Source organism: Oncorhynchus keta, chromosome 8 (genome assembly GCF_023373465.1).
Source record: "Oncorhynchus keta strain PuntledgeMale-10-30-2019 chromosome 8, Oket_V2, whole genome shotgun sequence".
NCBI lineage: Eukaryota > Metazoa > Chordata > Actinopteri > Salmoniformes > Salmonidae > Oncorhynchus > Oncorhynchus keta.
The window spans coordinates 41,479,684-41,490,975 of NC_068428.1; the positions used below are offsets into that span (position 1 = coordinate 41,479,684).

Consider the following 11,292-nt stretch of genomic DNA (forward strand, 5'->3'; position numbering starts at 1 on the left):
ACCTAGTAGTCACGGCTAGGGAGGCGAGTCCGTGACCCTAGTAGTCACGGCTAGGAGGCGAGTCCGTGACCCTAGTAGTCACGGCTAGGAGGCGAGTCCGTGACCCTAGTAGCCACGGCTAGGAGGCGAGTCTGTGACCCTAGTAGCCACGGCTAGGAGGCGAGTCTGTGACCCTAGTAGCCACGGCTAGGAGGCGAGTCTGTGACCCTAGTAGCCACGGCTAGGGGCGAGTCTGTGACCCTAGTAGCCACGGCTAGGAGGCGAGTCTGTGACCCTAGTAGCCACGGCTAGGAGGCGAGTCTGTGACCCTAGTAGCCACGGCTAGGAGGCGAGTCTGTGACCCTAGTAGCCACGGCTAGGGGGCGAGTCTGTGACCCTAGTAGCCACGGCTAGGGGGCGAGTCTGTGACCCTAGTAGCCACGGCTAGGGGGCGAGTCTGTGACCCTAGCAGCCACGGCTAGGGGGCGAGTCTGTGACCCTAGTAGCCACGGCTAGGGGGCGAGTCTGTGACCCTAGTAGTCACGGCTAGGGGGCGAGTCTGTGACCCTAGTAGTCACGGCTAGGGGGCGAGTCTGTGACCCTAGTAGTCACGGCTAGGGGGCGAGTCTGTGACCCTAGTAGTCACGGCTAGGGGGCGAGTCTGTGACCCTAGTAGTCACGGCTAGGGGGCGAGTCTGTGACCCTAGTAGTCACGGCTAGGAGGCGAGTCTGTGACCCTAGTAGTCACGGCTAGGAGGCGAGTCTGTGACCTAGGGAAAGTTATGTGTTTTGTTTTGGTGACCCTGTGAAGAGGTTGTTATGGACTTTTTAACTGAACCCAACAATGCTAATTTATCGTTTTCTATGACACGTTTCTATTGTTACATTCATTCAGGACCTCCTCAAACCTGTTCAGACTTCTGATTGAGCTAATGGCTATTAAATCCAACCTGAAGTGGTTCTTCCTTTTGTTTAATTATTAGCTCCTCCCACACAAGATTGTACAACTACACAAGATGTACAACTATACAAGATGTACAACTATACAAGATGTACAACTATACAAGATGTACAACTACACAAGATGTACAACTATACAAGATGTACAACTACACAAGATGTACAACTACACAACGTTCCCCACCTTCACTTGTCATCCCAGAAATCCCATGAATGAAAGTGTTGTAATTATTTTTAATGTATTTGCAGCATTGCTGAAATCACCCCCCTTGCTGGCTTCCCAAGGCTGGTTATTAGTAATGCAAGTGCTTTTCTGACTGTCCCGTGGACTTGGTAATTGCAGACCGTGTCTCCCTGCCTGTCTTCCTGCCTGCCTGGGTAGAAGCCATTTTGGGAATTGTGTGAGCAAACACGTGATGGAGATAGCTGCAGTATGCAAGAGGCATTTAGTCAGAGAAATCCCTTATCTCACATCTTTCGAGATGTTTTTTTGAGATTGAGTGTCCCTAATGGCACCCTACGGGCCTTGGTCAAAAGTAGTGCACTATATAGGGCAGTAGGGTGCCATTTGGGAAGCCGTTTGGAGTTGTCTCAGCCAGCCTGACGTTCAAATCAGCAGCCCTCTGGTTTCTATAACTAGTTTGTATTTATTTATTATTTTATTTATTTATTATTATTATTATTATTTACCAAGAATCTGCTGTGATGTTTTCGCTCCAGCCTTGACTACATCATTGTTATAATGTAACCACGGGAAGTAAAATGGATGCTTTCTACCACCGTATCAAATACATTATTGGACATGTTACTAACCATTGACCACAAGCGTCATGCTCAAAAATGCTGTTACTATCATGCTTGTTAATACCAGGCAGGTTGTTATCAGGCAGGTTGTTATCAGGCAGGTTGTTATCAGGCAGGTTGTTATCAGGCAGGTTGTTATCAGGCAGGTTGTTATTGTCAGGGTGTTATCATCAGGCAGGTTGTTGTCGTCATCAGGCAGGTTGTTGTCGTCATCAGGCAGGTTGTTGTCGTCATCAGGCAGGTTGTTGTCGTCATCAGGCAGGTTGTTGTCGTCATCAGGCAGGTTGTTGTCGTCATCAGGCAGGTTGTTGTCGTCATCAGGCAGGTTGTTGTCGTCATCAGGCAGGTTGTTGTCGTCATCAGGCAGGTTGTTGTCGTCGTCAGGCAGGTTGTTGTCGTCGTCAGGCAGGTTGTTGTCGTCGTCAGGCAGGTTGTTGTCGTCGTCAGGCAGGTTGTTGTCGTCGTCAGGCAGGTTGTTGTCGTCGTCAGGCAGGTTGTTGTCGTCGTCAGGCAGGTTGTTGTCGTCGTCAGGCAGGTTGTTGTCGTCGTCAGGCAGGTTGTTGTCGTCGTCAGGCAGGTTGTTGTTGTCGTCGTCAGGCAGGTTGTTGTCGTCGTCAGGCAGGTTGTTGTCGTCATCAGGCAGGTTGTTGTCGTCGTCAGGCAGGTTGTTGTCGTCGTCGTCAGGCAGGTTGTTGTCGTCATCAGGCAGGTTGTTGTCGTCATCAGGCAGGTTGTTATCAGGCAGGTTGTTATCGTCAGGCAGGTTGTTGTCGTCAGGCAGGTTGTTGTCGTCAGGCAGGTTGTTGTCGTCAGGCAGGTTGTTGTCGTCAGGCAGGTTGTTGTCGTCAGGCAGGTTGTTGTCGTCAGGCAGGTTGTCGTCGTCAGGCAGGTTGTCGTCGTCAGGCAGGTTGTCGTCGTCAGGCAGGTTGTCGTCGTCAGGCAGGTTGTCGTCGTCAGGCAGGTTGTCGTCGTCAGGCAGGTTGTCGTCGTCAGGCAGGTTGTCGTCGTCAGGCAGGTTGTCGTCGTCAGGCAGGTTGTCGTCGTCAGGCAGGTTGTCGTCGTCAGGCAGGTTGTCGTCGTCAGGCAGGTTGTTGTCGTCGTCGTCAGGCAGGTTGTTGTCGTCGTCAGGCAGGTGTGGCTGTCGACTTTACGTTTTGACTTTTTAATTTGGGCTTTTAACTAGTGATTTCCTGACCGTAATGTAGAGTCTCGTACAGGGTCTTTTTCAATCCCAAAATAATTTCTCTCTCCGTCACCATGCAAGTCTTTAGTAGACTTATAGTGTTACGTCAGTGGAGGAAGGTCCGCTATCACAGTGATCTGCGTCTCATCCTCTTCTGTGACGGCCATTGATTGAGATGTGCGTTCCGAGTCACTCGGCTGGGCCATTGTCATGGATAATGATTCCGCTGAGCTCCGAGCTCCTAGACCCGCTGGTAGTGCGTGGTCGTTAGGTACACTCGGAGTAGAGAATGATTCCTCTGAGCTCCTAGACCTGCTGGTAGCGCGTGGTCGTTAGGTACACTCGGAGTAGAGAATGATTCCTCTGAGCTCCTAGACCTGCTGGTAGCGCGTGGTCGTTAGGTACACTCGGAGTAGAGAATGATTCCTCTGAGCTCCTAGACCCGCTGGTAGTGCGTGGTCGTTAGGTACACTCGGAGTAGAGAACATTCACACGCCACCGGTTCTATTTCAGAACCCTCTCAACTTGTCGCTCGGCGATGGCATCAGGACGTCGTGTGATGCTGGTGATGTGACGGTCCGAAGTGACGTTAGCTGCACCTCGACTGCCAGGGAGAGAGTGATACTGAAAATGTCTTGGGGGGGGGATTAGATACAAACACGATGGTCCATGAAGATGGATGAATCGAAGTTGTCCTTGCTTGATGTTGGTGTAGCATCGGTCAACAGAACCAGGATGTCGAAACTAAACCAAACCGCACTGTTTCTCTCCATGGCTCCATCTGGAACCCCCTCCCCTGTACGTCCAAAGTTCACACAAGCAGCAGAGGAAACAGATGGGATTAGAGAAAGACCTTTCCTGGACATGGTTCTCAGTTTTTAATCTAGAGGAAATCTCTTGTTGAGGGCTACAGGGCAGCGTCTGGTTGAGGGCTACAGGGCAGCGTCTGGTTGAGGGCTACGGGGCAGCGTCTGGTTGAGGGCTACGGTGCAGCGTCTGGTTGAGGGCTACGGTGCAGCGTCTGGTTGAGGGCTACAGGGCAGCGTCTGGTTGAGGGCTACAGGGCAGCGTCTGGTTGAGGGCTACAGGGCAGCGTCTGGTTGAGGGCTAGAGTGCAGCGTCTGGTTGAGGGCTAGAGTGCAGCGTCTGGTTGAGGGCTAGAGTGCAGCGTCTGGTTGAGGGCTAGAGTGCAGCGTCTGGTTGAGGGCTAGAGTGCAGCGTCTGGTTGAGGGCTAGAGTGCAGCGTCTGGTTGAGGGCTAGAGTGCAGCGTCTGGTTGAGGGCTAGAGTGCAGCGTCTGGTTGAGGGCTAGAGTGCAGCGTCTGGTTGAGGGCTAGAGTGCAGCGTCTGGTTGAGGGCTAGAGTGCAGCGTCTGGTTGAGGGCTAGAGTGCAGCGTCTGGTTGAGGGCTAGAGTGCAGCGTCTGGTTGAGGGCTAGAGTGCAGCGTCTGGTTGAGGGCTAGAGTGCAGCGTCTGGTTGAGGGCTAGAGTGCAGCGTCTGGTTGAGGGCTAGAGTGCAGCGTCTGGTTGAGGGCTAGAGTGCAGCGTCTGGTTGAGGGCTAGAGTGCAGCGTCTGGTTGAGGGCTAGAGTGCAGCGTCTGGTTGAGGGCTAGAGTGCAGCGTCTGGTTGAGGGCTAGAGTGCAGCGTCTGGTTGAGGGCTAGAGTGCAGCGTCTGGTTGAGGGCTAGAGTGCAGCGTCTGGTTGAGGGCTAGAGTGCAGCGTCTGGTTGAGGGCTAGAGAGCAGCGTCTGGTTGAGGGTTACAGGGCAGCCCAACACTAAAATAACTGATTCTACTAGTGAAGTGCTTGTTGATTAGGCCTAGATGATGACAATTAATCTAGTATAGGTTAGTTGCAGAACTAATAAGAGTCATTTGGCTCTCTTCTAATCAGGCTTTGTAACTGTTTGTCTCAATGTTTGTGTAAATGTTTGTCTCAATGGAGCCGTCTATCAAGAAGACACAATGACCGACTGCGGTGTGAAACGACTTGTACGTTTTTAGAGAGAATCACTGTTCGCTTTAATGTTGACGTTCGGTTGCCAAGTTACTGCCTCGTTTTTAAAAACGGATTCATTACTTGAACTGCAATTGGCAGTTACTCCCTATTGTAGTGTCAGTTGGTGTTCTGTTCCAAACTGAATGCCCCACTGAGCGGCATGCAGCAGACCCAACTGATATTCTTGTTCCTTTGTCTCTCTGCTGATCCAGCTGGTTGGGAAGAGATGATTAGGAAGCATGAAGGATCTACACAAGTGGGCATAACTATAGTGCATTTGAAAGGTATTCAGAACCCCTCACTTCTTCCACATTTTGTAAAATAACAGCCTATTTCTAAAATAGATTAAATTGTTCTACACACAATACCCCATAATGACAAAGAAAAAACTTTTTTTTTTAGAAATGTTTGCAAAAACTAATAAATAAAAACTGAAATATCAAATTTACGTAAGTATTCAGACCCTTTACTCAGTACTTTGTTGGAGCACCTTTGGCAGCGATTACAGCCTCGAGTCTTCTTGGGTATGACGCTACAAGCTTGGCACGCCTGTATTTGGGGAGTTTCTCCCATTCTTCCCTGCAGATCTTCTCAAGCTCTGTCAGGTTGGATGGGGAGCGTCGCTGCACAGCTTTTTTCATGTCTCTCCAGAGATTTTCGATCAGGTTAAAGTCCGGGCTCTGGCTGGGCCACTCAAGGACATTCAGAGACTTGTCTCGAAGCCACTCCTGCTTTGTCTTGGCTGTGTGCTTAGGGTCGTTGTCCTGTTGGAAGGTGAACCTTCACACCAGTCGGAGGTTCTGAGTGTTCTGGAGAAGGTTTTCATTAAGGATCTCTCTGTACTTTGCTCTGTTCATATTTCCCTCCTGACTATTCTCCCAGTCCCTGCCCCCACAGCATGATGCCTCCACAACCATACTTCACCACAGGGATGGTTCCAGGTTTCCTCCAGACGTGACACTTGGCATTCAAGCCAAAGAGTTTAGTCTTGGTTTCATCAGACCAGAGAATCTTGTTTCTCATGCTCTGAGAGACCTGTGGGTGCCTTTTGACAAACTCCAAGCGGGCAATCATGTGCCTATTTTATTTTATTTGTATTTTACCTTTATTTAACCAGGCAAGTCAGTTAAGAACATATTCTTATTTTCAATGACGGCCTGGGAACAGTGGGTTAACTGCCTGTTCAGGGGCAGAACGACAGATTTGTACCTTGTCAGCTCGGGGGTTTGAACTCGCAACCTTCCGGTTACTAGTCCAAAGCTCTAACCACTAGGCTACGCAGCCGCCTATGACTGAGCAGTGGCTGCCACCTGGCCACTATCATAAAGGCCTGATTGTCGGTGTGCTGCAGAGATGGTTGTCTTTGTTGAAGGTTCTCCCATCTCCACAGAATAACTCTAGAGCTCTGTCAGAGTGACCATCGGGTTGTTGGTCACCTCCCTGACCAAGGCCCTTCTCCCCCGACTGCTCAGTTTGGCCGGGCGGCCAGCTCTAGGAAGGGTCTTGGTGGTTCCAAACTTCTTACATTTAAGAATGATGGAGGCCACTGTGTTCTTGGGGACCTTCAATGCTGCCGAAGTCAATCAAGTTGTAGAAACATCTCAAGGAGGATCAATGGAAACAGGATGCACCTGAGCTGAATTTCGAGTCTCATAGCAAAGGGTCTGAATACTTATGTAAATAAAGTATTTCAGTAATTTTTTTTATTTTATACATTTGCAAAAAATGTCAACCTGTTCACGTTGTCATTTTGGGGTATTGTCTGTTGATTGATGAGGAGGATAAAGTAGTTAAATCCATTTTAAAATGTAGAAAAGGTGAAGGGGTCTGAATACTTTCCCAATGTATCTCATCACAGAACAAATTGGTTCCTTATAACAGTGCTACTTTGAAAATAGTTCATCTTTTTTTGTAAAGGAAGGAACTACCAATTCTCAGTTGACCCAAACCAACAGCCAGTAAAATATATTTTACGGCTTTGTATGACCTTGTGAGGCCCGGTAGGTAATTTGGGGTCAAGACTATTTCTTTAGCAGAGTCAAGAGGTTTATTGTAGGTTTTAACACCATTCCTGCAAAGTCAGTCTCAGAGAATAATCTCCACCAGATTGCCCTTTAATCAGTTCAGATGGATCACTGATTTCTAAATAACATCCCAGTCTGCCAAGCCAGGGCTGTGCTGTAAGCCCTCCATTTTTGATTCCTGATTTAATGATAACGGCAGTAGCTCTTGGCTGACCTCCTCGACACACTTCCTGCTTTACATCCACTCAGTGTGTTACGTCCCAAAATAGCACCCTATTACCTATCTAAGTGCGCTATTATGGTGCTTCTGTAGGGAATAGGGTGCCATTTGGGACACGACCTCAGTGTCACAGTGCCAGAGGAGAAGGAGAAGGGAGAAAAACGCAGACTTTGAGGAATTACTCAATCACTTCATGATGGTCCTGAGTGAGAGAGGGTTGACGAGGCGCTATGCTGGTGTGTTTAAAAAAAAAAATATATAAAAAAATAAACGTTGTTAATTTGATTAAACTTTTAGTACGCCAGGACACTATGTATGGTGTTCAATAGCTGCCTGTTTTGTTAGAGAGAGAACGGTGACTACTCAGGCTTGTTTAAGAAGGACATCCCAGTTTTTTATTTTTAAGGCCAGCTGTTAACATTTCTGATCCCAGTAAAAAATGATCTGGCCTCAGACGTCTGCCTCGCAGGTGTCTGACCGTAACAGACAGCTGGAGGTGGAAGATGCCTCTGTGTAAAAGAAGAAAAGAAGAAGACCTAAACGTCTCCATTTACACTCCGGATGACAGCAACGGATGATGGCCGGTAGGTAGAACCAAGTAGCTGAACTTGAAAAAGGCAGGAGATGAACCCTCTAATACATAACACACAAGGTGTTTGTTGGCTTGAAATGTCACTATTCCCAACCCTAACCTCCAATAGTGAAGTCTCAAGCCAACAAAGCTACATGTATTTGTTATGAATTAGATCTGGGGTGGGCAACTCCAGTCCTCCAAGGCCTGATCGGCGTCCCAGTTTTGCCCCCAGGGCAGGCTCTGGAATGGTCTGGGCCAATGGGCCACCAGCAGGGCAGGCTCTGGAATGGTCTGGGCCAATGGGACACCAGCAGGGCAGGCTCTGGAATGGTCTGGGCCAATGGGCCACCAGCAAGGCAGGCTCTGGAATGGTCTGGGCCAATGGGCCACCAGCAAGGCAGGCTCTGGAATGGTCTGGGCCAATGGGCCACCAGCAAGGCAGGCTCTGGAATGGTCTGGGCCAATGGGCCACCAGCAAGGCAGGCTCTGGAATGGTCTGGGCCAATGGGCCACCAGCAAGGCAGGCTCTGGAATGGTCTGGGCCAATGGGCCACCAGCAGGGCAGGCTCTGGAATGGTCTGGGCCAATGGGCCACCAGGAAGGCAGACTCTGGAATGTGTGAATGTGTGAGAAAGGTATGAGATGACCTCACCTGGTTCAACTACAGCAAAGCTCAACTAGGAAGAGGAAGAACAATAGAATCTGCCTGCCCCACTCTGTGTGTGTGTGTGTGTGTGTGTGTGTGTCAGATTAGTGACTCTTGGACAAACATTTACTCAGGGCTTGAATGAGTTAATGATTATTTGAACAGACAGGATTGTGTTTTTGTGTGTGGGCAGCGTCTTGGGTAAGCACATTTGTGTAGGGCTGTGGCGGTCATTACATTTTGTTAGCCGGTGATTGTCAAACAAATATTATCTGGCTAAGGCTGTGGGCTACACTAGGTCATTTAGCAGACCAAGTAGGCGTAGAAATCCGTGGCATTATCTTATATTATTTTATAGTATGAAGAATATAATTGAACAAAGCAGAATAAAATATAAAGGATATTTTCACCAAATGATTTGAGGGAGTGTGCACTATTCTGTGGTCAACAAAGATATGCTTAATTAGAATTATTCATGTAACTTAAAAAAAAAAAAAAAAAAAAATGTTTTTTTTTTTTTTTTAAGGGATGGATCAGCTTTAATATTAATAAGTTGTTGATTCCATTGATGTGATTGTCTGTATCATTTCCAATCCCCCATTACATTTTTGTTGGTAAATATACAGTTGAAGTCTGAAGTTTACGAACACCTAAGCCAAATACAGTTAAACTCTGTTTTTCCACATTTCATCCTAGTAAAAATTCCCTGTCTTAGGTCAGTTAGGATCACCACTTTATTTTAAGAATGTGAAATGTCAGAATAATAGTAGTGAATGATTTTCTTTCAGCTTTTATTTCTTTCATCACATTCCCAGTGGGTCAGAAGTTTACATACACTCAATTAGTATTTTGTAGCATTGCCTTTAAATTGTTTAACTTGGGTCAAACATTTCGGGTAGCCTTCCACAAGCTTCCCACAATAAGTTGGGTAAATTTTGGCCCATTCCTTCTGACAGAGCTGGTGTAACTGAGTCAGGTTTGTAGGCCTCCTTGCTCACACGCGCCTTTTCAGTTCTGCCCACATATTTTCTATAGGATTGCGGTCAGGGCATTGTGATGGCCACTCCAATACCTTGCCTTTGTTGTCCTTAAGCCATTTTGCCATAACTTTGGAAGTAAGCTTGGGGTCATTGTCTATTTGGAAGACCCATTTGTGACCAAGCTTTATCTTCCTGACTGATGTTTCGAGATGTTGCTTCAATATATCCACATCTTTTTCCTACCTAGTGATGCCATCTATTTTGTGAAGTGCACCAGTCCCTCCCTCCAGCAAAGCACCCCCGCAACATGCCACCACCACTGTGCTTCACGGTTGGGATGGTGTTCTTCGGCTTGCAAGCCTCCCACTTTTATGGCGGTTTTGGAGCAGTGGTATCTTCCTATCTGAGCGGCCTTTCAGGTTATGTCGATATAGGACTCGTTTTACTGTGGATATAGATTATTTTGTACCAGTTTTCTCCAGCATCTTCACAAGGTCCTTTTCTGTTGTTCTGAGATTGATTTGAAACTTTCGCACCAAAGTATGTTCCTCTCTAGGAGACATAACGCGTCTCCTTCCTGAACGGTATGACGGCTGCGTGGTCCCATGATGATTATACTTGTGTACTATTGTTTGTACAGATGAACGTGGTACCTTCAGGCATTTGGAAATGGCTCCCAAGGATGAACCAGACTTGTGGAGGTCTACACTCTTTTTTGAGGTCTTGGCTGATTTCTTTTAATTTTCCCATGAGAGAGGGCTCACAAGGAGAGGGCTCACCAAGGAGAGGGCTCACAAAACCTTTGATCTTCATCAGATGTCACTCACAGGCACTCACACTTGCAATGTTACATTGTTTGATAAAGTTAATCTTTTATATCCAAAATCCTCATTTGAAATTGATATGTTCAGAAATGCATTGTCTTAAACATCCGGTGAAAGTGCAGAGAGCCACATCAAATGACAGAAATGCTCATAATAAACATTGATAAAAGATACAAGTGTTACGCTTGGAATTATAAACTTCTCCTTAATGCAACCGCTGTGTCAGATTTCAAATAGGCTTTACGGCGAAAGCACACCTTGCGATTATGTTAGGTCAGTACCTAGCCACAGAAAAACATACAGCCATTTTCCAAAGAAGGAGAGGTGTCACAAAACTCATAAATAGCATTATAAATATTCAGTTACCTTTGATCTTCATTGGAATGCACTCCCAGGAATCCCAGTTCCACAATAAATGTTTGTTTTGTTCGATAAAGTCCATCATTTATGTCCAAATACCTCCTCCTTTTTTTCAAACTCACGAGGCGCGGCAAAGTCCAGGCGAAAGTTCAGATGAAAAGTCCAAAAAGTTATTACATTTCATAGAAACATGTCAGCTGATGTATAGAATCAATCTTCAGGATCTTTTTATCATAATCTTCAATAATGTTTCAACCGGACAATTCCTTTGTCCTGAGAAATGAAAAGGTACGTAGCTACCTGTAACGGCCGCGGTCATGATTTAGCTCATGGCATTCTGCCAGACACCTGACTCAAACAGCTCTCAGCCTTCCCATGAGCCTTTCTGTATAGATGTTAATTTTACATTATCAATAGGAAACAAATCCATACACTTAGCTTCGGTTAGTGGAGATGGAGGAGACTGAAACGAAAACATATTCTTAAAGTACTTTACTTCCTCTTTCCAAATATAATTCGGTGAATCATGCGTGTTTCTATACATTTTTTTGGGTAGTGTTTCTTTGCTGAAGATTGAGAAACAATTTGGTTTCCCTGTATTCCATCCAGTTCTTTATTTTTATAGTATAGTATATTATAGTATAGTATAGTATATTATAGTATAGTATAGTATAGTATAGTACAGTATATTATAGTACAGTATATTATAGTATAGTATAGTATAGTATATTATAGTATAGT

General features: G+C 46.6%; 1 protein-coding gene across 1 annotated transcript; it reads left to right on the plus strand.

Moving 5' to 3' along the window:
* The first annotated feature begins 1,080 nt into the window (after window positions 1–1,080).
* Window positions 1,081–3,048, plus strand: LOC127931305 (Kruppel-like factor 18). The gene is made up of 3 exons (XM_052523337.1): window positions 1,081–1,099; window positions 1,918–2,365; window positions 2,432–3,048. Exons 1-3 carry the CDS (start codon window positions 1,081–1,083, stop codon window positions 2,907–2,909), a joined length of 945 nt encoding a protein of 314 aa, XP_052379297.1. The 3' UTR covers window positions 2,910–3,048.
* The last annotated feature ends 8,244 nt before the right edge of the window (window positions 3,049–11,292 follow it).

What these genes read in the sequence shown, in the direction of transcription:
- LOC127931305 (XM_052523337.1), top strand. An exon ending in TTGTTGTCGTCGTCAGGCAG is followed by an intron (nt 2,366 to 2,431) that starts GTTGTTGTCGTC and finishes GTCGTCAGGCAG; the next exon opens with GTTGTTGTCGTCATCAGGCA.